This window comes from Danio rerio, chromosome 12, assembly GCF_049306965.1.
Source record: "Danio rerio strain Tuebingen ecotype United States chromosome 12, GRCz12tu, whole genome shotgun sequence".
Classification (NCBI taxonomy): domain Eukaryota; kingdom Metazoa; phylum Chordata; class Actinopteri; order Cypriniformes; family Danionidae; genus Danio; species Danio rerio.
This window is the reverse complement of record NC_133187.1, coordinates 16,579,271-16,606,931: the sequence shown is the minus strand read 5'-3', so window position 1 is coordinate 16,606,931 and position 27,661 is coordinate 16,579,271. Positions and strand designations below refer to the sequence as shown.

General features: G+C 36.8%; 3 protein-coding genes across 6 annotated transcripts in view; 1 reads left to right on the top strand and 2 right to left on the bottom strand.

The window, feature by feature from the left end:
• med1 (mediator complex subunit 1) overlaps positions 1-27,661 on the bottom strand; it is a 700,564-nt gene that overhangs the window by 285,538 nt on the left and 387,365 nt on the right. The window lies entirely within an intron of this gene.
• On the bottom strand, positions 16,452-18,816 carry mylpfb (myosin light chain, phosphorylatable, fast skeletal muscle b). The gene is given in 6 exon segments (NM_001004668.1): positions 16,452-16,732; positions 17,012-17,060; positions 17,159-17,237; positions 17,696-17,876; positions 18,319-18,414; positions 18,759-18,816. Coding segments are annotated over 6 exon segments (513 nt in total). The 5' UTR covers positions 18,762-18,816; the 3' UTR covers positions 16,452-16,627.
• Positions 24,831-27,661, top strand: part of pkmyt1 (protein kinase, membrane associated tyrosine/threonine 1) — a 37,110-nt gene continuing 34,279 nt past the window's right edge. For 2 of the 4 annotated variants that reach the window (XR_012387451.1, XM_005156122.6), the window contains exons 1-3: positions 24,831-24,908; positions 25,578-26,061; positions 26,495-26,732. Coding sequence is in view for 2 of the 4 variants with exons in the window: in XM_005156122.6 (XP_005156179.1) it covers positions 25,690-26,061; positions 26,495-26,732 (610 nt within the window). In the remaining 2 variants the exon portion in view is untranslated. 4 annotated transcript variants of the gene reach the window in all.

Sequence of the window (27,661 nt, the reverse complement as noted above, 5' to 3'; positions counted from 1 at the left end):
TTCATTCTAACATTTCATTTGCATCTGTGTTTTGTGATTTCCAACTGAGCACTGTGCTTATCAATTGTTATGGAACAGGCAGATAGCAGCTCTTAGCTGACATCTAATGAGAGAGAAAGAGAGTTTTGAGCAATCCAGAATGAAAATGCATGTTTACTGAATTTAAACATACATTAAACATAACATTAACTTCAATACATAATTTTGTTGTAATATCTTTTTACTCAAGCCCGTCCTAAAACATATAAAACAGGGTTGACATGCATTTTCAAAGTAATGCTGTTACAGTGAACAATAGTTTTAGATCTTTCAGCGGTTAACTGCATCCATCAAAGTATTATTTGAAACCCCCATTTATGTTACATATATATTATTAAAAATACATATATCCAACCATAAAGCTGCTTGTTTGCACAGACTTACATGGCACATTTTTATTCAGACATGTCTCTGTTACTTTTACAGCCAAAACTCAGTGAAAAGTCATGGTGAGGGCTAAACCAAGATAACAGTGCAGTCACACAGAATCTTATCTTCTAAGACAAAACATAAGCTATTCTTTATTCCCATAATGTTACTGTCAATTTCTGTGCTTAGTTTTTGCTACTAGCCCTCAATATTTAGATTTTAGCTTTTCAATGACAATTAAATTCCAAAGGAATACTTTTTTTTTTTCTTAAAATCCGTTCTAAAATAATTTTATACCTGAGAGCTTAGCTGAGCCATTTACTGCATTCTGCTCTCATCTATTTCTTTGTATATCAGAGTTCAACACCAAAAGCAAGAAGAAATTGAGAGGGCAATCTTACCAACAGTGCTTGGCTTCTGCTTAATGAATCTGCAAACCATCCCAAGATGTGCAAACTGTCCAGACCGGTCCAATCCAGTTAGGGTCATAATTTTCTCGGGATTGCTCCTGGTGCATCATTGATCAATCAACCTCACCCTGATATTTCTAGGTATCTTGTCTGACTTTTGTGGCCACTACTATCTAATGGATCCCTATTATAATGTTATTTGTTATTTTTATTCAATTATTTCTTTCCCTAATAATCTGACCTACACTATTCTTATGGCATGCCTTTTGTCTGTGATGTAGTTAGATAGCAGTGGTGGAACTCAATTACAATCTCGGGTTAATTTAGTCCACTACTAAATAGAAAACCAGTCCAGGTTTTATGCCCGAGAATGTCCCAAAAGCCTCCTAAACACCCATCAAATGAGTACTCTAACTCCGGGTGAAGGAGAAGGTACACTTCTCAACTACTGTTACACTTATCAGTATCGCTATAGGTGTACCACAAAATGCACCAGCTCGCTAAGGGATTCCACAGCAATCTACCACAAAATCCTGTGAATCCACCGGCGCCTTTTATTCACGTCTGAATAAGAACCAACAACATTCATTCACGTCTGAATGAGAACCAAAAACGTTCCGTTACTACCCACTACTTCACAGACAATCCCTAGTCTTATAATTTTAAATCTTCCTACTCTCATTTTGTTGATTGATCAATGGTGTTACCAGTAAACAAGTGCCACGTGCCTCCACCAAAACTGTAGGGATAGTTTACAGTTTAACCCAAAGAATGACCAGTCTGGTAGATGAAGAAGAGCCGGAGTCAGAGATTTAAATAAATAAATCAAGTTTACTGAAGATAGTTTGCAGTTTCATCCGCAGAAGCCAGCTTCAACACTCACAATGAGTTCCTAGGCCGCTCTGCTTACAATCACCAATCAATAACAATTATACTCTCACATAACGTCATTAACTGCGTCATACATAAAGGTGTTCTAACCTGATTGGTTAAAACACAGATAGACTAGGAACATTTCCACGTGAGGTTCGTGCGTACAATTCTGAACAATATCTAAACATAAACGTCAGACACCCTTTAGACTGATTAGAGCTGACTCCAGACCTGTGAAACGGATCAACAATCAAATAGAACACACACACTTCAAGTATAATCTGTTTCTTATCCAAGGCTGAGTGTACCGTCAGCCGTCTTTATCAAAACTGGTTAAAAACTGGTATAATCTACATTCAGGCAGTTATATTCTTACTACACAAAGTCTATCTTGAATAAAAAGTAGAATCACTTTAAAAGATTTAACCGTAAAACTATAGCAAAATCACTTTAGACATTTTAGACAGTATTAACTCCTTGTAATAACAATAGAAACAGTTGTTTCCAGTCCTCAGTTCCACTCAAGATCTCCATGACCTCTGACCTAGTTTGCTGGCTCCTGAAAATAGGTATAAAGGGACAGGCAAATGCACTGAACATTCTTATATTAAGCAATGTGTTAACTTATTCATTAATTAAAATCAATTCACAGTTAAATACTAAGAAACAGGATGATGAAAAGGATAAATGTTGGTCCATGATGAGATGGACTGGAAAGCAGAAATCCGAATCCTTCAGTATATATATATATATATATATATATATATATATATATATATATATATATATATATATATATATATATATATATATATATATACTGTATAAATAACTTTTTACGCGCTTTTATTGTTCATCATACGGTATATGCCATGTCTAAAATTAATGAAGATTAATGAGTTTATTATTCCCAGAGATGGGTTGCAGCTGGAAGGGCATCCGCTGTGTAAAAATGTGCTAGATAAGTTGGCGGTTTATTCCACTGTTCCACCCTGGATTAATAAAGGGACTAAGCCGAAAAGAAAATGAATGAAAGAATAATGAGTTTATTAATAACCCAAACAAATGAACAAACTGAACAAAAGGCATTACTATACACACTCACTATACCTAATAATATCATTTATCCATATTACTTTTTGAGCCATTTTAATAATGCAGCTTCTTCTATTGATATACTGTACCTTAAGGTAAATATTAAATTGCCATTGCTGTCTATTGAAGGTGTGTGCGTGCTGTCAACGACGATCGGGAAGGGTAGTGGCAGTTCTAGTTTAAATGACACCCTGGGCGAACCACCCTATACACCCCACCTCCCTTGAATTGTTAGATTTGTTATTCAATAAATATAAAAATTTATTTATATTTATTTTATTACTATTTATATACAATTATTATTCTGAATAAATAACAGAAATCAATCCTAAATATTACTGGAAAACAACAACTGGAGTGATATGCCAAGATATAAGAAACCTTTTGCATGAAAATTAATTATGACAATTCTAAAGAATACAAAAAATGTATTATAGAATTATCTGTGGTCTTAGACCAGATCATGGCTGAGAAATCATGTTATGAAGTCTTACCTCCCTGACTCATTATCCCTCCTTTCTGCTTTAAAGGCATGCTTAGTGAAAGTAACATCATCATCATCATCATCATATTATATAAACTTTAGTCGACTTTTACCTCTGCACAAAAGGCTGTTACTCCGTTTCTCAGCGCATGAGCGGCGCGTATTTTGTCGGCGTGCATGCAAACAACCAACCGGGATTTACACAGGAGTGCGTGAGGCGCGCGGGAATGGTTTTCTGCGCGCATGCGTCAGTTTGCTTTCACCAGCATTCAGCATTGAACCAGAACAAAGGGGGAGAGACAATGAATCAGCTACGTCAGTAACACCAACAATAATTTAGTGGCTGCATTTTATTTATTTAAACATTGGGGATTTATAAGTACATTTAAATCAATAATGTCAACAGCTAAATTATATTGGGGGGGCCAAAGGGGTGGCCAGAGTTTACCGAGGGGTGGCCCCTTGGGGCCCCTGCACTTAGGACTTATATTATGTATGTATATATATATATATATATATATATATATATATATATATATATACACACACACATATACATATGGGCAGCGGAGTAGGTAGTCGCCTCACAGCAAGAAGGTTGCTGGTTCGAGCCTAGGCTGAGTCAGTTGCCGTTTCTGTGTGGAGTTTGCATGTTCTCACTGTGTTCGCGTGGGTTTCTTCCGGGTGCTCCGGTTTCCCCCACAGTCCAAAGACATGCGGTACAGGTGAATTGGGTAAGCTTAGTTGTCCATAGTGTATGTATGTGTGCGAATTAGTGTGAAGGGGTTTCCCAGTGATGGGTTGCAGCTGGAAGGGGATGCGCTGCTGGAAGGGCATGTGCTGGATGAGTTGGCAGTTAGTTTAGCTGTGGCGACCCAGGATTAATAAAGGGACTAAGCCGAAATCTGACATTTTTGGCAAAAATTTTTTATTGACATATTATTTTTAAATGACAACTTATTTACATTATTGGATGTTTTTTATAAGTTGTTTACATTTTAAGATTTTTATTTAAAAAAAAAAATCAAATGGTACACACATACTGTTTGCTATGATATGCAAAAACTTTAACGCTGCTAGAACCTTATAATTCTAAGATGACGATATAATCCCAGAGTCCGAAAAGTGGTTCAACTTATTCCATAAAATAGCCCCTTTCTGTTTTGTTACTTTTAAGTAGTGAAGTGGGAGAAGTTGACAGAAGCCATTTACGTGTAATAGCTTTTTTAGCTGCAACCAGAAGTATTCTCCATATATCTGTTTATGGTTTTATGCTATGCAACTTCAGTGTGTTTTTTTTAAATAAAAAAACTGCTCCTATTTATATAAATGTATTATTTTATATTTTATTTTATAAATACTTTTGATATTTATTATTATTATTATTGTTGTTGTTATATTCTAGGCATCAGGATGGCACAGTGAGTAGCATGATCGCCACACAGCAAGAAGGTCGCTAGTTCAAGGCACGGCTGGGTCAGTTGGCATTTCTGTGTGGAGTTCTGCATGTTCTGTCCGTGTTCGCAAAGGTTTCCTCCAGGTGCTCCAGTTTCCACCACAAGTCCAAAGACATGCTCTATAGGTCTATTTTGTGAGCTAAATTGTCATAAAATGTCATAAAAATAAAATGAATGAATGATTATTCTAATCTAAATAGATAAATAAATAAATAAATAAATAAATAAATAAATAAATAAATAAATGTAACTGGAAATCAATGTAAAGACATGAAGTGAATGTAAAACTAAAGTGATATGTTAAGAATATTTAAGAAATTTTTTACATACATATTAGAATGTAATTCTATAGACAATAGAACACACACAAAAAATATTTTGTCTACCAAAGCTCACTGCATGTTGACACCCGAGATGGCAAAAGTACACACATCCTTTACTCAAGTAGAAGTACAGATAATGCTTAAAACGACTCTGGTAAAAGATTAAGTACTGACTACACTTTTGTACTTATGTAAAAGTAAAGAAATACGACCTGAAATATGTACTTAATTAAAAAGTATTCATTACTACTACCTGTTTTAGTTTAGTTTTAGTTATCATGTATATACAAAACAATTTACTTTTCTAGATTTTTATGAACACTTTGTTGTTAATATTTTTGTTGCCAAATTTCAGCTGCAAACTAGTCAACCAACATCACTACATTTTTTGTCCAACAACACTTGTCAAAAAGTTGCCCCATGTATCCTGGACACAAAACTTTAGAGCTGTTAAGAACAGCTGCCATACTCATTGATATACTCTAAAACGTAATTCTGTAGGCCTATACATTTATTACTAATACATGTCTTAAATTAAAAACTTTATTTTGTCCAAAACATATATAAGTTTTTTTTCTTTTGACAAAAAATAAAAACATTTTACTACAGATTACTTTTTTAAACTATGCTAAAGCTGCTTAAAGTTTGTTTTAAATGACATTTCTTTGTTGATTATATAAGCTTACATAATGAGCAATAGATGCATTTATTTAGATGTATTAATGAATGTGAATTCAACAGCATGCATAAAGTTCTTTTTTTTGAAAAGCTGTGTAGTTCAAGTTTCACTTTCAGTTTAGAAATGCATCAATATAGATGAATACTCTTTTTATTTTATGTCTTAATGGTGAGAAGATTTTTTTCAACACATTTCTAAACATAATAGTTTTAATAACTAATTTTTAAAAACATAAAATTTAATTTATTTTATCTTTGCCATGATGACAGTAAATAATATTTTACTAGATATTTTTCAAGACACTTCTATACAGCTTACAAAAATAATGTTGATCTTAAAATGTATTTAAAACAATATAAAACTGCTTTTTTAAATTTAAAGGGGACTGAGGCGATAATTTAGTAGTGTACAGTTCATGAGCAAATCGCAACATATTTAGGGGGGCTCAATAGAAATATATGGGGGCTGAAGTGACACCGATGCTGTTTTATAATTGTACCTGAATGATTTAGCGAGACATCATTCAGTTGATTTTTTGTCATCTTCAAAAAACTCTCACAAAGTTTTCTCACTGCTGTGGTTGTCAGGGTGCGGAAATGAAGCAAGTTTAAAAAAATACACCAATTGCAACAAATTAAGATAGGCGATTAGGCGTTATAAAATAATTTCATATACAGTTAAAGGAGATGTAAATACATGTAAATTATGGAAGTCTAATCAGCAAGAATATACGCAATTATTGATTCTTAGAAGTCGTAAAAAAAAAAAAAAAAGTAGGCATACGGAGTATACGGGTATAGCCCAGACTACACCACTGCTGATTTCTATAGTTTATTTTTGCTTACATTACAGTCAGATCTGTTGGCTAAAACGATTTCACTTTTTTGGTGCTGTCTCATTAGCAGTAGTTTTATGGCGTAGCTCAGAGATTAGTTTAAATCTTTTCACCCATAAAGACTGTGGTACTGTAATAGTTTGTAGTTTGAATGTCATCATATCCATCCCCCCTTTCATTTTTTATCTGGTAAGTTTAATTCTCTGAGCAGGTTTAAATTTTAGCTGGAATGTCTCAGCGAGGCTTCATTTGGTTTACAATCAGTTATGCCACACTTTTGTCAGTGTCTTCATTAAGGCACAAAGAAAGCAAACCCAGCAAACCTCCTCAAGATAAATGTATCATTTTTTGTTCTTTAGTGCCATGATTGGCGATTATAATATAATGTACTTTATGGTTTAATTGTTAATGTAATTCTATTATATTTAAAATAGTATGGATTAAAATAGAATTATATCTGGTCTCTGGAGAGTCTTTTAGAACAACAGTTGTTAAGGTGTTTATTTTAGTTTAATGCTTTTATCTTGTCGTCATAGTTGTGCTTGCCTGTGGATTGTATGGACAACAAATGGTCTGGCTTCTAGCCAAATGGGAGACTGTTGTTGTTAAAGGGCCATGAACCCCCCTCCCCCTGTCTCAGCAAGGTATTTTCACACCTGTAGTTTAAAAAAAAAGTAAGAAAAGTAGGTTAGCCCAGGTTTGATTAGGTGGGTGTGTCCACTGGCGGGAAGGATTTGCATGAAAAGGGGAGTTTCATTGCATGCATAAAAAAGCTAATTTGCAGACCGGCAACCCAGACACAGATGCAGTAGAGATGGACAACTTTGCCATCTAGAGAAACATAAACAACGAACATTGATCACACACTTACTAAATTCATAGAGAGGACAATCAACACAAACTGGAACTGCGTCTTTTTTTTTTTTAAACAGATGAGTGGCAAATCCAAACACATTAATGTTGTATGTAAGCAGACCCCTGTAATCCAACTGCTTGGGTCCAAACACAAGATGTGCCTTCATTGCGGGGAAATGGAAACAAAACTTTTGTTTCGGCACAATGCTTTTGAACAATTATTCTTTTTCCTCTTGTTTTATTTACGGTTGGCAACAAAACTTGGCATCTCTCTGAATTTATGCTTTTTCAAACTAAAACGCATTAGTGTGAACGGGGCCTGAGAGGTCATGAAAACACGAATAAGCTTTATATGAATATGCCCACCTATAGTCCTAATAGTTAAATATGTGCCCTTTACAGATTTCAAGCATCTGTAAAACTGCATTTTTTTTTTTCATTTTAAAAATTTTGCACTTTTTTTTGCAACTTCAACATAAGCTATCAATGTCTGATACAGAAAAGCTTATTCATGTATTTATGACCTCTCAGGCCCCGTTCACACTAATGCGTTTTAGTTTAAAAAAGCATAAATTTTGCTACAGTTATGCCATCCCTCCACACTACGCAGGAGTTTTCGAGCGCCGAAAACAGATCGTTTTGGAAATGCTGGATAGGCCCTTTTCATTCTAAAACACTGCTGCTCCATCTCAGTGTGGATACATCTGAAAACACAGACGGGGCTGCAGATATTCGCCTCTCTGATTGGGGCTTTTCCTCAATATTAAGTAGCGTACACACAGTTTAGTCCTGCATCCTCTCCTTGTAAGTTCAGACTTCGCAAGTTTGATATGGAAAACAGACTCCCGAGAACATGTCGGTAAATCTTTAAAGGGAACCGTGTACTTTAACCTCATTCACATCACCCTGGCTACATTGTTTTACTTTCTTAACAATAAAATGAAAACATGATATGAGGAACTGCTATTTTCATTTTGATATTAGCAACTTAACAGACAGAAATGTTGAGTCGTCGTGCTGCATATATGAGCGTCATCTTTACTGTGTGCATATTTATAACAAAAAGGAGCTTACAACATTACTGGCTTCTTTCATTTTTATTGAAAATGCGAAACATGCCCTCTATTTTGCTGAATATCAGTTTTAATAATCAATAATAGCCATTATAAAAGTATAACGTACAATAAGTTTATACATTATAGGAAATAAAAGTAAGCAATCAGTAAATATACAGAATGTATAAGAATGTGGTTTCATTAGTTATTAACTGATCTTTGCTCTCAGCCAAAAGAATGTTACCCGAGAACAAGTAATAGATTCAAAAGACCAAAGTCGGGGAATGTCGGGAAATATGTCGTTAGATATAGACAACAAGATGAATTAAATCGTTTGACAAATATAGTGAGATTAGATCCAGAATCCAGAATCATAAATATTTGATGAACACTCCGATGAGCACAGCTCTCATCTGGGTGAATAGGCTGCAGTGCATGCCAGTGTGTGTGTGTGTGTGGTCACGTGATGTGCGTTTTCAGTAGTGTGGTCCAGTGGTCCCCAACCTTTTTATCACCGCGGACCGGTCAACGTTTGTACATTTTACAACGGACCGGTGTGGCCCAGGGGTGGGTGAGGGGTTCTTCACATAAACAAACCAAGTTGCGGGGGGAATATTTTCTACAGAAATAATTTTCTTATGTGGCCCAGTACCAATTGTTCCAAGCCCCAGTGGTTGGGGAGCAATAGTATAGACGAAGAGCTGTTCAAAAACATTCAGAAACTGGCTAAACTCTGGAACAGTTTTCCTTACACAGTTCGGGAAGCAGACACACACTGTCAGTTTAAAACTAGATTAAATACACATGTCTTTGCATTAGCATATAAAACACAAGTGCTTTTGAAATCCAAATCCTCTAAGGGATTGTTAGTCGGCATTATTTAGGGCAACCGGAGCTGGGAACACTTCACAAAAGACATTATAATTTAAACGACATCTGCGCTTATTTGAGTCTTTTTTTATTATTCCTGAGGTTTCCATAATCCTAGACCAGGCTGTATTCTGAGCAGCTGCTATGGTGGTCATGGAGGAGTGGAGAGCATGAGCCTGATTCCTGTAAGACCCCAGTGACAGCACAAGACTGCAGCTCTGCACAAGAAGTTTGGCCAGAGGAGAAGTGGTCATGCCCAACTGAGCCTGGTTTCTCTCGAGTTTTTTTTCTCTTCACTTTCACAAATTGGCAAAGTTTGTTGCTCAATGCTGTCCCCACTGGCTTGCATGGTTCGGGACTTGTAGAGCTGTGCATCGATGGATTTGCTAATTAGTGTTTGGACTCTCAGCAGTGAAAATTAACCACACTGAACTGAACTAAACTGAACTTAAACTCTGAAAACTAGACTGACACAGTTTCAGTTTGCTATAATCTTCTATGTTAAGCTGCTTTGACACAATCAACATTGTAAAAGTGCTTTAGAAATAAAAATGAATTAATAATGTTTTAGCAACATGAGACATAATTTCCAGCTAAAAAATAAATGAACAATAATAACAAAATGTGGTTAAAAAAAACATGTTTTGTTATATCCAAACACACATATATTCTATTCTTATGCCCCATATGGTAATGCATATGTCTTCAAAACCTGACTGGTGTACAAATCTTGTAAACTTGTTATTATTAAAACAAATATAAATATGCATAAAATAAATAATACTGCTAATAATAATAACATTAAACAAATGCAAATTATCAAGAATAAACTTTGCTAAACATTAAAAACATTGGACAGAATCACACTTTTAAACTTTTAGGATCTAAATTATGACTCTCTGTTGAGTTCCAGACATAATTTGTATGATGTTATTCCAATTTAAGTTTAAAATCTTGCAGCCAACCAGACAAGGAGAACAAGCCAGGGATGACATTTTTCATCTATGCCGCTATCATAGATCACTTTGCTATCCCTGACAAGCAAAGTGATTTTGTCTAATTCTAAAGCCCCACTAAATTAAAGCCCCGTAACGCATTCCGGTCTAACATTTTTAAGTATTTCTGACTCATTCTAGCAATGTTTATATAGGGTGCATCTTGCTTTCCCTCAATGTTTCTAGACAAAGAAGAATTTACTTCCAAAAAAACTGAAGATAAAAAAGAAAAAGATCCAAAGATCTTGTTTGATGTATATCAATTTTGTGCTGAAAAGACATAACTCGCCTGGGTTGGGAGATCACGAAGGTTGGTCACCACTTTGTAAGGTCCACCCAGTAGGCCGAATGAAGGTGTCCACAGGTGGATGAAGGTTCACTGCGTGTTCAGCCTTTCCAGTGCACAATGTTGTTTTAGTTTAAATTTAGCTCATCTTTGACTCCAATTTTATTATGAAGTGGTTTAGAATATTAATATATATTTATCTTTTGTTTTATCTGACTGCAATCATAAAACATTAAGTATATTAGTTCAATATATAATTTAGATCAACATGTAGTGATCCAATGATTATTATTTTTTTTTATCTGGTGGCTTCAAACCAGTAACACAGCTTCATAAGTTTATAAGTTAAAGTTCTCTTACTACACCACTTGAAACAGCAGGTAAGAACTAATGTTTTTTGAAACACAGATGATATAATATCTATATACCCATAATGTGGGTTATTTATGTTCTCTGGGAAAAAAATGGTGGACAGTTCTAATTTACTGTATTTAAAGTTTAGTATAAAATATTTGTGTAACGCCGGGGAGTGACACCACAACAGAAGGTAGGATCCAATATGCAGGTTTATTCTTTAGTCAGGCAAGCAGTGGTCAATACAGGAATGAACAGGTATGTTTGGGCAAATCCAGAGTCGAAGTCAATAAACAGGCAATAGGTCGTAAGGCAGGCGGCTAAACAGGATGACAAGGATAAACAGGGCTAAGAACCAAAACACGGGAAAACAAGACCAGGATAACGCGTTGTAATGTCACCAAACAGTAAACAAGACTCGGCCACATGTGTGTGGAACAAAGGGGTATAAATAGTCCAAACAATAATTGTGTGAGTGGCTTCAGCTGTGAGAGTGCAATCAGTGTTGATCTGGAACCGGTTGTGTGTGTGTGTGGCATGACTGGGTGTTGTAGTCAATAACATGGCAGATATGTAGTTCAATGAGTGTGAATGTTTGTGTGTGAATGTTTACCAGCGACATCTGGTGGTTGTTCGCTGGTGAACATGACAGAGCCCCCCCTCTAAGGAGTGGCTTCCAGACACTCCTAATACAGTTCAGGCGGGAGGTGGAGCGGAGGCGGAACAGGGGGAGGGATGGGGGGCCAGGACCATGCAGCTGGGGCGTACCTGGGGCGTGGAGCTGAGGCGGGCCTGGAGCGTGGAGCTGCGGAGGGCCTGGAGCGTGGAGCTGCGGAGGGCCTGGAGCGTGGAGCTGCGGAGGGCCTGGAGCGTGGAGCTGCGGAGGGCCTGGAGCGTGGAGCTGCGGAGGGCCTGGAGCGTGGAGCTGCGGAGGGCCTGGAGCGTGGAGCTGCGGAGGGCCTGGAGCGTGGAGCTGCGGAGGGCCTGGAGCGTGGAGCTGCGGAGGGCCTGGAGCGTGGAGCTGCGGAGGGCCTGGAGCGTGGAGCTGCGGAGGGCCTGGAGCGTGGAGCTGCGGAGGGCCTGGAGCGTGGAGCTGCGGAGGGCCTGGAGCGTGGAGCTGCGGAGGGCCTGGAGCGTGGAGCTGCGGAGGGCCTGGAGCGTGGAGCTGCGGAGGGCCTGGAGCGTGGAACTGCGGTGGCCCTGGATCATGAGGCTGCGACCATTGAGGAAGCTCAGGCGGCGGCGGCCATTGAGGAAGCTTAGGCGGCGGCGGCCATTCAGGAAGCTCAGGCGGCGGCGGCCATTCAGGAAGCTCAGGCGGCGGCGGCCATTCAGGAAGCTCAGGCGGCGGCGGCCATTCAGGAAGCTCAGGCGGCGGCGGCCATTCAGGAAGCTCAGGAGGCGGCGGCCATTCAGGAAGCTCAGGCGGCGGCGGCCATTCAGGAAGCTCAGGCGGCCATTCAGGAAGCTCAGGCGGCCATTCAGGAAGCTCAGGCGGCCATTCAGGAAGCTCAGGCGGCGGCGGCCATTCAGGAAGCTCAGGCGGCGGCGGCCATTCAGGAAGCTCAGGCGGCGGCGGCCATTCAGGAAGCTCAGGCGGCGGCGGCCATTCAGGAAGCTCAGGCGGCGGCGGCCATTCAGGAAGCTCAGGCGGCGGCGCCCATTCAGGAAGCTCAGGCGGCGGCGCCCATTCAGGAAGCTCAGGCGGCGGCGCCCATTCAGGAAGCTCAGGCGGCGGCGGCCATTCAGGAAGCTCAGGCGGCGGCGGCCATTCAGGAAGCTCAGGCGGCGGCGGCCATTCAGGAAGCTCAGGCGGCGGCGGCCATTCAGGAAGCTCAGGCGGCGGCGGCCATTCAGGAAGCTCAGGCGGCGGCGGCGGCCATTCAGGAAGCTCAGGCGGCGGCGGCCATTCAGGAAGCTCAGGCGGCGGCGGCCATTCAGGAAGCTCAGGCAACAGCGTCGACTCTGGCTGCGGCGTCGACTCTGGCTGTGTGTCCAGCTGTGGCGCTGGCTGTGGCGTAGACTCTGGCTCCGGCGTAGACTCTTGCAGCTCTAGAGGATCTGGCAGCACTGGACGGTCTGGCAGCTCTGGCGGGTCTGGCAGCTCTGGCGGGTCTGGCAGCTCTGGCGGGTCTGGCAGCTCTGGCGGGTCTGGCAGCTCTGGCGGGTCTGGCAGCTCTGGCGGGTCTGGCAGCTCTGGCGGGTCTGGCAGCTCTGGCGGGTCTGGCAGCTCTGGAGGGTCTGGCAGCTCTGGAGGGTCTGGCAGCTCTGGAGGGTCTGGCAGCTCTGGAGGGTCTGGCAGCTCTGGAGGTGGCGGTGGCAGCTCTGGTAGTAACAGCTCTGGTGGTGGCATCAGCTCTTGTAACTCAGGTGGTGGAGGCCATTCTGGTGGCTCAGGTGATGGTATTTCAGGAACAAGGACAGGAAAGGACTCGGAACAAGAAACCATCTTGTGAGCTGGTGGCAGATTGGCGTTTACCACATTGTGAGTTGGAGGGCTGGTTGTGACCACATTGTGAGCTGGAGGACTGGAGTCGGCCATCTTGTGAGCTGGAGGACTTGAGTCGGCCATCTTGTGAGCTGGAGGACTGGAGTCGGCCATCTTGTGAGCTGGAGGACTGGAGTCGGCCATCTTGTGAGCTGGAGGACTGGAGTCGGCCATCTTGTGAGCTGGAGGACTGGAGTCGGCCATCTTGTGAGCTGGAGGACTGGAGTCGGCCATCTTGTGAGCTGGAATGTTGGCGGCCATTTTGTGACATGGAGAACTGGTGTTAGCCATCTTGTTAGCTGGAAGACCGAATGCAGCCATCTTGTAAGCTGGACTGTTGGCGGCCATTTTCTGAGCTGGGTGTGTGGTGGTGGAATGAGCAGCAAGCCCCGTTGCCATCGGGTCTTGCTGTCCTATGCCCCCCCCAAAAAATATTTAGGGGTGTCCTCCACCTCTCCTACAGTGAAGGGGGACCCAGACATTCTTAAGGCCAAATCAATATAATGTTCTAATGTCTCATTGGGTTCGTGCAATCTCATTGTTGAGTACAATGGTTCAGACAGTCCTCCATGAAAAAAGATCATGAGACATAACTCACTCAATGTTGTCAAATGCGCCAGATTGATGAAATCCTCCACATATTCTTCTATTGAACGGGCTTCCTGACGGAGACACATGATCTTGACACCCGCTGGATCCATGGTGTGGCCGAGTCTTCTGTAACGCCGGGGAGTGACACCACAACAGAAGGTAGGATCCAATATGCAGGTTTATTCTTTAGTCAGGCAAGCAGTGGTCAATACAGGAATGAACAGGTATGTTTGGGCAAATCCAGAGTCGAAGTCAATAAACAGGCAATAGGTCGTAAGGCAGGCGGCTAAACAGGATGACAAGGATAAACAGGGCTAAGAACCAAAACACGGGAAAACAAGACCAGGATAACGCGTTGTAATGTCACCAAACAGTAAACAAGACTCGGCCACATGTGTGTGGAACAAAGGGGTATAAATAGTCCAAACAATAATTGTGTGAGTGGCTTCAGCTGTGAGAGTGCAATCAGTGTTGATCTGGAACCGGTTGTGTGTGTGTGTGGCATGACTGGGTGTTGTAGTCAATAACATGGCAGATATGTAGTTCAATGAGTGTGAATGTTTGTGTGTGAATGTTTACCAGCGACATCTGGTGGTTGTTCGCTGGTGAACATGACAATTTGAGCAACAGTTGAGGTACATTTAATTTTTCACAGGGTGTAATTTCTTAAGCGTAGGTTTGTCAGTGGACTAATGGTGGAATAAGCAAAAGTGTGAGAGGTTCTACGTTCAAATCCATCTCTGTCTGTTGTACTTTTGTTATTAAAAAAAATAGTTATATATTTGTATTACTTAGTATAACAACAATGTGATTTGTGTATGATGCTTATGTAAACGTAGGAATGTGTTTGAACCACAGGTATGCTTACTGTCTTCAGCCACTGATTAGCACCCAATGTAAATTTCCCAAATGACCCATTCCAATGCGTGATCATGTTTCGCAACGTTATACTTTTTATAGTGTAGGCTACATCCATTCAAAGATTGGAGGGGACAAAATCACTCCTACAAAATAACAACAAAATAATGATAAGTGTGCTATATTTGGCATTAATAGACGTTTTTTGAAAATTCCCAGTTCACTGGTGAAAATGTTAAATTACTGTTAAAGTTTATGTTTTTATGTGAGAAACACATTCTATTTTATTCATTACATTATTCATTTTATGTATGTTTTTATATATTTCTACTCTAACAAAACAATAAATGGATGTTTTCTTAAGGAAATGTAAGGCTAATAATACACTGCATATATTTTTATGGTTTATAGATTTATTTTTATTAAAATACATTTATTTTAGATGAGATTGTTAAGGTTTATTTTTTATTTGATACAGTTTAATTTGTTTATCCTGAAATTATAAAAAATGGGGTTTATTTTCTTTTTTTTTCCTGTTTAAATTATAACTTAGCCTTTCACTGTCATTTATAAAGCATAAATAGTCCTTACTTTAGATTGGGTCACAAAACTAGATGGAGTTGAGTTAATAAAGCAGTTCTAAACATACAAAGTAACTTTTAATATATACCTGAATAATAAGATATATGAATGTAAATTTAAATAGGTTATTAATCATTTACTTCATCATCAGTTTTCTTATACCTTATTTACAGTTTACTTATTACTTATTTTCTCAAAACTTTAAGCTTTACAAAATTATATTACCCTTATCAAACTTGGATTACTGCAGCACTACCAAGTTCTTCATTTAATTGAATGAATGAATGAATGAATGAATGAATGAATGAATGAATGAATGAATGAATGAATGAATGATTGAATGAATAAATGAATAAATACAGCTTGAAGATGCCCCAAAGTTTCCTTGTAGTCTGTCAAGTGTCAACATATTTGGGTGCTGTCTTATATAGGTCAGATGGTGTAAATCTACTTGCATATAGCAGTTTCAAATACAGTTTAAAAATGCCAAAGTGCTTTTATGTAACCTTAAATAATGTAAAGCCTTTAAGTGTAACAGTAAAATACTTTACAAATACGTTACAAAATCATGTGTCTATCATTCATATATTTTCTCTTGTAATGTAAAAGAATAGACACAAAGAGAAATATTTAGATTTTATTAGGCTGTTTTATTATATTTTACTAATTTGCTGATTTGTTCTTATCTTTTAGTTACAAACTTTTAGAACAAAGAGATGAAAGAAGGAAAAAAGATAAAACATTGCAAAAATAGGACTTTGAATTGGAAAGTTAAACGGGAGGAAATGGGAAAAGGTTTTTACTGTTTTTTTTCTCTTTTCTTAATGATTATTGTCCATTCGTTTTCTGTCTCTTCCAAGAAAGCTAGTAGGACATTGTGAGATGGTGGCTTTCTATTACTGATATGTATAATCTCAGTCTGTACAGTTTATTTGTCAAGAGGAAACAGAGTGTGATTTTAGATCATTTTATTGAAAGTAATCATATTAGTTAAACAACACTCACATTCAGCCCAAATGCCAACAAACCTTTAGTTCAGATAAGTATTTTTTTCAAAGGGCAGATGAACCATGACGGACTGACATGGTGTGGTAATAAGAGAAGGTAGAGAGATTATTAATGGATTAAATTATTCTTCTTCTTTCTCCTCTCCATGTGTGATGACGTAACAGATGTTCTTATAGTCTACATTGCCAGCTACATCTGGAGGGAAAGCAGCCCAAAGGTTTTTCATCTAGAAGAAAATTATAAGAGGATCTTAAACAAAATAATAAAATAAAATGAGGACCACAGGTTACCTTCTTGTTTAATTAAAAAAGTGGTAGGGTGGGGTTGTGGTATTGAATAAGGTGTTATGTGTGCCTGCTTACTTGCTCAACTAAAAAAAGAAAACACTATCTCTATATGTATAGTATTTAGCACATGTAAAACGTAGCATAGAATTTCACATTTCCCTGCTGTAGCACAAACGTCAGAAAACACCACTAATTAAAATATTCCAACTACAACTAACCTCCTCTGCCGTAAACCGGTCACATTGGGTGGTCAGAAGTTCCTCAAGGCTAGAGAATGAAACAATAACAGTTGTAAGGGCTTTATACTGTAAATGTTCTTTATGAAATATTCTTTAGCGTAAACAGGAATTGGTAAAGACACTTACAACTCCTTTTTGATTGTGCCTGTTGCCTCAGGGTCTAGGACTTTGAAAGCACTCACAATAACATCCTCAGGGTCAGCGCCTTAATTAATAGATTGATAATTAAAGGTTGTGAATGCTTGATAAAATATTAGTACTAAACTTTTACAATTCAAAACTATATTATCCACATTTTCTGAAAAGACGAAAAAATAAAGTCTGTAAAACTTGGCCGGTTAGTGAAGTCAAAGAAAGTTAAACAATTATGGTCTTTAGATCTGACTCTTTGTACTAGCTATCAGTAAGTCTGTAAAGAAAAGCAATAGCAAATAGAAGGTGTTGCCTTCTGTAGCTCAAACAGTAAAATGCAACACCAAAATCATAGTTATTGAATCCCATCTTCAGTCAAATGCAAGTAAAAGTAATATAAAAGGTTCTCTGCTGAGATGAAAATGACATATTTGTATACCTAATTTATTACCCAAAACCAAAAGTATGAGCATTTTAAGTTTAATGTGTTTACAGTGCTAAACTTGGTAAGTGAAGATTTGGACAACTCACCCTTTAGCTTTTCACCAAACATGGTAAGGAAAACAGTAAAGTTGATGGGGCCACTGGCTTCTTTGACCATGGCTTCTAGCTCTTCATTTTTTACATTTAGCTGACCCATTGTTGCCAGCACATCCCTCAAATCATCCTTGCTGATAATACCATCTCTGTTCTGGTCAATGATTGTGAAAGCCTGTTTGTTTTAGAGAGGGTTAAACAGTTAATGTCAGTTCATGTTGCACTATGCAAGATACAAGATCTAAGCAGAAGATATCGTTCATGTTAGTGCTGTCTAGACTGAGCATATGCAAGTCAACATTAAGGGTTACAGATACAGTCTTCACAGAAGAAAACATTTTTCTTTAATTAGGAAATATATTTCCTTTTCTGAAAGTCTTTCAATATGCCATCTTTTAAACTGGGTATGACATTTGAGACCAAGAAGTATCTTGGCAGCTGCTGCCTACTTGTCTTTCTAAGCTGTTAAAAGGTCACAGACAAGACTTTGGGGTTAGTGGGGATGGGAGGGGGGTGTAAGGTGTATCCCCAGTTAATAAGAATTAATGTACTGTACTAATATTAGGTTGAATCAAATACAACAAATACTTTAAATTATTGCAGAACATGCACTATACCTCCTTGTATTCCTGGATCTGGCTCTGCTCGAACATGGAGAAGACATTAGAGCTACCGCCCTCTGCCTGCTGCCTCTTCTTGGCTTTCTTGGGTGCCTAGATATAAACAAATGTAGTGAAACAATACAGTTGATTGTTACGCTGGTCAGTGTTCATATGCAACTTTTATCATCAAATAAAATTTCAGCTAATTTCCCTGTGTTTCTCTACCTGCTGCAAATTCAAATTCCCATTTCCAGTGGCAATGAGGTTCTATATTTCATATGATATTAAGGAAAGATTTTTTTCTTTGTCTTCTATCAAGTGGTTAATTGCACTGTCACTCCCTACAAATATATTTTATCTACAGTCATTATTAATTTGTCATCAAATGATGATCAGATTTCAACAATTAACCTCATCTTGAAGAACTGAATTCATATTTTTTTGTAGACACTTACCATTTCTCAAGGTTTTTGTCGTTGGTCAAATTAGGAGTTACTCCACGTTGATGTGACTGACATCAGTGAAGTTCCTTCTCAGGTCTTATATACTGGCCAAAGTGTGCTAACTTTAGAATCAACAGTAGGTTTAGAAAAGTGAGTGCTAGTGAAAGTACAAGAGAGGAGCTGTACTTTGGTGTCATTTTTCATTCCTGATCTAAAATAGGATTTGCACATTTTGGAATGAGAAGAGAACTGTCTAGAAAGTTTGGTTAAATTGTGGAGAAATATGGCAAGGCCAAGAAGGACATTGTTGCTGGTTTGAAAAAAGGTTCATATGTCTCTTATTAATCTAATTATTACATTTTGATAATATTCTTCTAGATTAAGGCTTGGTATGTGGATATCTTTGTAAGTGATAAGTCATTTTAATGCAACCCATGGTACTTCTATACATGACAGCATTATTGTAGCTACAGAGTAAATATCTGAGTTTTATCAAAAGTGTGAAACATAAAAATGTGTTTCTTATTATATTTTAATTAAAAATGTACCATTTCTAGTAATATGGTTTAATAGTTTGTCATTATTATTGTTGTTGTAACAGAATATTTAGATTTAACTCAGGTGTGAATTGCAATACTATAAAATTAAAATGTTGGTCTGATAGTCAGGTAGTCAACTCAACTATATATTACCATACTATTATTTTTGTTAAAAAGCATTTAGGGAGTTTGTATTATAACTCGGGTTGCTGTGTATTCAACAATTATCATCTGCAGTCTACTGAAAGACAAATAGTAAATAACAACTGGTAAGTAACAACATATTAAATTGATAAAGATTCTGTTTGTATATGTTTGATTTGTGTATAAGATGAAGCTTTTCAATCAATGGGCTCTATATTGAGTAGCTTAAAGACACCCCATGTAGTCCAAAACAGCATTCTGCAGCCCTCCCTCTTTACACCATATATGCAATCCATGAAGCACCATATATGCAGTTCATATCATTTATCTTTGGCCTAACACAGAAAGCATTGAAATTCAGAATTTTGGGAAGTGAACTGCAAGAGACTTGGTCTTCTCTTTTCTTTCTTTCTTTTTTTTTTTTTTTTGACACGTCATGGCATTCAAAACTTGTGTGTGTGTATATATAAATGAATTGAAAGCAATGAATGGGGTCTTTTTTGTTTTACAGGCTGTTATACCAGTTATTAAACAGCTATACAATGAACACATTTCCTGACAAAACACCACAGACATTATATTTTTTTAATATATACCAGTCAAAAGTTTGAGGTGACTGCACTTTAAAATAACGGTTCAAAAGTAGTTTATTCCAGTGATTTTAAAGATGGTTTTTCAGCTTCATTATTCCAGTCACATGATCCTTCAGAAATCACTCTAATATTTATTATTATAATTATTATTATTGTTATTATTATTAATGGTAATAGTAATAAAAGCAACAATAACTTGAATAATAATTTCATTTGAAACTACATGGAAACAGCAGATATTTAACATTTTATTAAATATTTAACTTTTTTTTTTTTTTTTTTTACATTTAATAAATCCTGCCTTACACAAATTTTCAGTCATGGCTGTTGTCCTCTACTCTGTAACCACATGGCCTTTTCCACTCCCCTGAGCTAAATTTAGGGCAAGAGTTTCTAAAGGTTTTTGTCAGCTGAATCTCTTGGATGCAAAATATTGCCTAAAACACATACAAAGGTTTGTAATGATCTTTGATCTGATTCAAAGTTTAGCCTTGAAGGAGTTTAAAAATTCAAATTCAAAGATTGATTCAGTACAAGCTACATCATCAGAAGAAAAATTTAGTTTTCAGTCCTTATGGTTCAAAATGAGTGAAACATTGGTGGCAGCACTAGATGAATTGGCAAAATCTTGGTTTTCTGTGGCTAGACTGTCTTTTAGCTGTATGCTATATTCTGTGGAAATAGTTTGATAGGTTGCAGAAGAAGAAGTAGAAGAGTTATAGATAAAAGAGGTTAATTTATTCATTCATTCATCATAAAATAATAATAAATAATAAAATGGCCCGAGATGCCATATGTGTCTTGCAACCTGACAGATTGACAAGCAATTAGGAGAATGGATGTCTAAATTATTATTGAAATAATTATCATTATGCTAACACTTACAGCTTTATAGCCTAGTTGACAAAGTAAACCAAATTTACAACATACTTTTTATAATAACACTGTATTGTCATGGACATTTATGCACTGATTAATTCTCTGTAAAGTAAAATCTATAAAGATTAAAACTGAAAAAAATGTTTGTCTTTCTTTTGTTTTTAGATCTGCACACCAAAAAGTAGGCAGTTGAGATGTATTGCAAACAGCAGAGTAAAAAAGCAAAAGTAGATTTTTTTTTTTTTAGATAATATTAAACTTAGATTTAATATTCAAATAATCAAAGGGCTTTTTCTTTTTCACCTCTAAACAATACAATCATTTTACATAAAAAAGAAGCTCCTTAAAAGTTTTATATATATATATATATATATATATATATATATATATATATATATATATATATATATATATATATATATATATATATAACTAATTACATGTTTCATGGTTAATATCTTCATTGGATAATGATCAGTAGATATATAAAAATTATACATTTCCACCCTACTTTCTTTCATTATTTTCGATCATTATAAGAATGTGTTCTTCAAACAGACACATGCTTTTAGTTTTATCAAGTGTGTAAATGCACTATTAAACATACTATTTTTTTAATAATTCGAAACAAGCTTTGTGTAATGACAAATTAGCAGAGAGAGAATCCATGTGCAGATTTATTGACGAGAATGATGTGATAAATGATGAACAAGCAGGGTCAGATAACAACAGCAAACAAATGGGTCCGTTATTCATACGTGGTTTACTCAATAGCTGGATTTGGTTATTGACGATTTGACATGATCCAAGATCATTCTGTTCTTCAAAACTGATCCGAGAGTTGTTGTCAGAGCAACAGTTCTAGTAGCTTAAACCTGCTCGGTAGCATGATCATTTCAAATAAACAGGATTAGATTGGGTCAGTTCAAGCAAAGATAATACTGAAAGTATGTAACGAATTCAGATATTTTCTTACAGTACTTGGTTATTTACACTTAGGAAGCTAACCAAGAACCATATATAAAGTTAGAAATTATATATTAATAAAACTTGCAATCTGAACTACGAAGTAAAAGTACAAAGACTGCCACCTGGTGGTTCAAAAAGAAAAATTATTGATAAACAATATAGATACAATAGTGTACAATCGCTTTAGTACAATTTGTTTATATGCACATCATGCACAATATTTGACTTGTTTTTTAAAGGGATAACACATTTATGCAGTCATGAACATGGTTTGACAGCTAATAAGACGGTGATTTGATGCGTTACAAAAGTTGCAGACACCATTATATCAAAATGCTTTCTTTATATCAAAACGCTTTTGTCATGCAAAATTCCAGGTATTCTTTAAACTGATTAAGAAACTGGCTACTATATTACTACTGTGGCTACAATAATAATGGAAATCTGCTCTAACATTAAAGCTAAATAAAATGCTAAATACTCTTGACACATGAATGTAAAGCCTGCAGCCCACAACATAATTGGAAAGTTTATGCATATCATATTTAACAAACAGTTTACTATGAATTTTAAGGAATTTAGCTCACATGGATAATTGAATGAATCAGATATCATCATTAAGCTGCGGTCACACGGGGGTTTTCCTCCCATAAACGTCCATTCATACGCACGTGAATGCGTCAGACCGGAAATGCAGGGTCATGCGTTAAGTTTCGCAGGTTGCTGCAGTGCAAAGTTCAAGCTTAGTGAACTCTGGCCAGCGAAATCGCATCACTTGACTGCATGAGACCAATAGAGGATCAAAACATGACATCTCTGGACAAAAAAATAAAACATGGAGCAATCGCTCGCTTTTTTAAATGTCTAATAAGCTTGTTTAATCCCACCCCTTTTGGCAGCGCCGCACGACAGAATATCGCATGCTCAAACTCTAGTGTGACCGCAGCTTTAGGCTGCTGTGCATCAACCAATCATTACATTGCTGATCATGATTTCGAGGATCGATAGATCAGTCCTGCACAGCACATGCAGCGATCTCAGATCAGTTCATCAAGACATTTTAATCTGATTCGTGGACTTGTTTGAAGAACCAAATCAGCCAGAAATCCGTTATCAAGATAAACAGATCCATGATCTATTAAATCATCTTTGATCATTTAAGCAAGGTACAAAGAACGGACCCCAATGCAAAGTCAAACACAGAATCAGTCAATGCAATAACTAAGCAGGAGAAGAGTTTATATAGTCATTGTAATTACTTTCATGTGCAGAAGTAATCAGGAGAAAGGGATGCTAGGAAATGTAGTGGGTAAAGATTTAATAGTCCGGTGATGGTGACCTCTGGTGACGATAGGGGGAACCACAGAGATCATGTTACATTCTGAAAGACATAAAATAAAGAAAAATCTTCGTTTAATTCCATAATTGCATTATTTTGTTATAGGGATAGTATCCTAATTAAAACCTACTTATAACATTAATTTTATATATCATTTATAACTAGTTTATTTCATTCCTTTACTTGAGCTTAAAAAAAAAAAACATTTTACATTACCATCTGGTTAGCCACTATGCCATTGTCAAAATTACTGCTCCCCACATCACACTCATAAAAAAAGGGCTGCATGAACAGCGGGAAAATTTAAAACCAGTGTCATAATAGCAATCAGACCAATGTAGCCTATAGTGTTTTTTCACAATCCTTTGCGCCAACCCCAAACGTCATCAACACTAACTTCCTTAGTCATTGCCATTCTTTGCACTTTTTTTTTTTTGGTTATTCTGTAATCATGCATCACTAATAAATATTATATTAAAAAAAAAAAAAAATATATATATATATATATATATATATATATATATATTTATATATATATATATATATATATATATATATATATATATATATATATATATATATATATATATATATATATATATTTGACAGCTATTTGGAGGATTATTTTATGAAGCCAAACTCTTTCTACTTTGCTGTAGGGCTATACTGAAAGGAAAGGATGAATATGTTAAAGCCTACCTAATCACTGTAGCCTGACGGATGAACAAATAAAATTAAAACTTTATGAATAAATAGGATATCTTGTAAGATACTGCATGATACAAATATAGTATTATTTGATACATTTTGTAAGTTTTCATTACATTTTAGGCAGGAAATCCACGCTGAATCCACCCTTCTGATGGGATCGGTTTAATCTGGATTTTTTGGATCAAAGTGATGCAAATCCTACAAAAAATGGTCTAAAAAACCCAAACTAAAGGTTTGATCCGGATCAAAACCAAGATTGCATTACGTGATCTAATCCGATTATGTAATCCATTTTTTCCTTCGAAAAACCCATTTTCAAGATTTGATCCAATCCCTTATCGAAAATCCCAGTGGATTACTTTTGAAAAACCGGGCCCAGGCCCTCAAACGATTCCGCATTTTTTTGGGACTGGTACTTTTGAGTGACAGATGTAGTTCTAATTTATCGTCACCAGGGGGCAGTGTGGGGCTCGCACGCCGCACGGTTGTCATCTCACACCATCCACAGTTACAAAACAATGCAGTGAACCCCCACAGCTTGTGGACAGAGCTGATTCACGAAGAATCATGGAAAGCCGACGAACATTACAAAGCCTGTTGTGTACCGTGACAACCCGTGTGCGAAACACGTCCAACTGTGCCCTTCTTAAAAATTGGAGGAAGAATGTAAAATAAACTTAATCTCTGTGTGTATGTATTGGAGTATCAGTCACATCACCAAACATTACCTGAGTCAAGTGCAGTGACAGCGGGCTTGACGAAGGAGGATTGCGCTGCGGAGCCATAAGCAAAAAACTGCCTCGAGAACGATTGGAAAAAATAAGTATAGGATGAAAGCACAATTTACGGAGACCGTGCACATTAGAGGGCAGTAATGCAACAAAAAGTATGCCAGCTGCCCTAAAACACCAAAGAAGAAGAAGAAAGTAGTAGTAGAAGAAGAAGAAGAAGAAGAAGAAACAGATTATTGTTTTTAAAGAGTTTGAAAGTACGTGGCGCCTTTATTGTCTTTATTAATTATAATATACTTGCGTGATTAACAATAAGCTAACGTTATGCCAGAATATAAACCCGGATCAACACCATAGGTAACGTTATATTATGTTATATTATATTATATTATAATATATATATTATGTTATATCTGTTAACGTTAACGTTATCTGAATATCTGATGATGAAGAGCTGGTTCTTCACTTAACGTTTTTCCGGTCTAAACTCTTCTATTTATGTACAGCATCTCAACATTTTTTATTCTCGTAAATAATAGCTCGTGTAACAAGTTAGTATAATTTACTGTATGAAAACTCATTTGTTTCACAAAGTATGTTTTGCTAATCGTAACATGTTTAGATGACTGTGTGCTTTGACATTTACGTAACGTTACTGTTTAAATTCTTAACCAATTCAGTAGTCATAATTGTAAACTTTTAGGGATACGTTTCAAATCATTTGTCGCTAACAGAAAACCAGGTTTTGTTTTGTCATGTTTTTTTCATGGTGGTAAATCATGGTATGTAACGTTTTGTCACCGTGCCATTGCATACCAAATTATGTTGCTACAAATTTTACCTAATAATGTTGCAAACTTGGTGGCCATACTTAAATTATATTTAGTAGTTTTTTTTTAAATAACATGTATTGTGTTGTGTTTTAGGTTATAGGTTGATGTGGAGATTCTGCATGTGAAGTCCGCTTTTACAGTTTCTTAATTCGAAACAAGTTTGTTGATGCTCTAGTACTTCAGAAGGTTTGATTGTGCATTTCCTATGTCGACATCCCATCAAACACCTGTGGTTAGCAGCACCCCTCTCCCACTGCCTACCCACTTCTCTAATGCTCAGCATTCTATTACTGTTAAGAAAAGAAAACCTCCCTTTTCTAACTTATCAGATTCCTCTCAGTCTCCTTCCCCACCATTATATCATAGTTTACCACCTCGGCCTCCATCTAAAGGATGCTCCCCAGTAAGTCGAGTGTTTCCTCATCGCTCCATTCAGTGGACACCTCTGTCACGCTCCCTTATAGAATCACCCCCTCCTCTCTCTGTGTATGACCCATCTCAACAACAGTCCTTTTTCAGCCAGTGCTTTACCAACCTGGGCCTGATTGGACGTGGTTCCTTTGGTGAGGTTTTTAAGGTGAGACATTCCTTATTGTCCATTATTCCTATTCATAATGTTTCAGGTGGATGTACAGGGCATTTGTGTGTAACATCAGTTACCATCTTTTGTAGGAAAATTGGTTTTAAAAAAGTTAATTTTTCTCTCAAGTTATATCTTAATATAATTTGTTAAAGTAAAAGTCTTGAATTAGTATACTCTGAAACTTATTTTTATGAAATGGATGCAGTTTTACAAAATAAAGAATACATTTATGGGATGCAATGTAACACTATTAAGCTTGGTTTAAAAAAATAATAATTACATTTAGTAAGCTATGACGTTGCTGCATAGACATCTACATTGCTGTTTCTGCTTTCCAAAAAAAAAAAAAAAAATCTTTGCAACATTACATATTGACTAAAGTTCAAAAAGTGAAACCATAATCATAGGCTTCTTTCATGTCTATCAGGTGGTGAGTCTTACAGACAATTGTCAGTATGCTGTGAAGCGTTCTGTTCATCGTTTTCGTAGTGAGGTTGAACGAGCAAAAAGCATCACAGAGGCTTGGAATCATGAGGAACTTCACCCACATCCTTACATTCTGGGTTTTATTGCGGCTTGGGAGGAGGCCGGCCATCTCTACATACAGACTGAACTCTGCTGTACCAGTCTACTGCTATATGCCGAGGAAACACCATGTCACACTGGTATGCAAAACACTACATAAGAACTGTTCATATACACTTATTATAAATATTAGCCCCTCTGTTTATTTTCCCCAATGTCTGTTTAATGGAGAGAAGATTTTTTTTCTTCACATTTCTAAACATGATAGTTTTAATAACTCCATTTCTATTTACTGATATATTTTATCTTTGCCATGATGACAGTAAATAATATTTTACTAGATATCAACTGGGCAGGTTAGGGTAATTAGGCAAGTTATTGTATAACGATGGTTCTGTAGACAATCGGGGCAAAAATTAGCTTAAAGGGGCTAATAATTTTGACATTAAAATGTTTTTAAAAAAAATAAAACTTCTTTTATTCCAGCCTAAATAAAACAAATAGGACCTTTTCCGGAAGAAAAAATAGTATCAGATATTCTGTAAAAAATTCATTGGTCTGTTAAACATCATATATGTTTAAAAAAAAGAAAAAAACATTTAAAGGGGAGCTAATAATTCTGACTTCAAATGTATATACTACAGTCCACAAGTTTGGGGTCAGTACGATTGTTAAATGTTTTAAAATTTTAGCTTATCCTGCTCCCCAAGTCAGCATTTAAAAAAAAAAAATACTCTACAAATTGTAAAATTGTGAAAAATTATTGCACTATCAAATAACTGTTATATTGGTCAATGACTTGCCTTTAACCTTATTAACCTAGTTAAGCCTTTAAATTGTAATTTAAGCTGAATACTAGTAATAGAATACTAGAGCATCTTGTAAAATATTGTTTACTTTCATATTATAATTGAAATTTTGTTATACTGGCAAGTTAAAAGTGCAGTAGTTTGAGTTATGAAACCATTTTGAGAGACATTTTGCAAAACATTGTTAAATTAAATTGGCATGAATAATTGATGACCTCATAGTTTGACTTTACCTATTTTACTCTTCAAATATCTTTTAC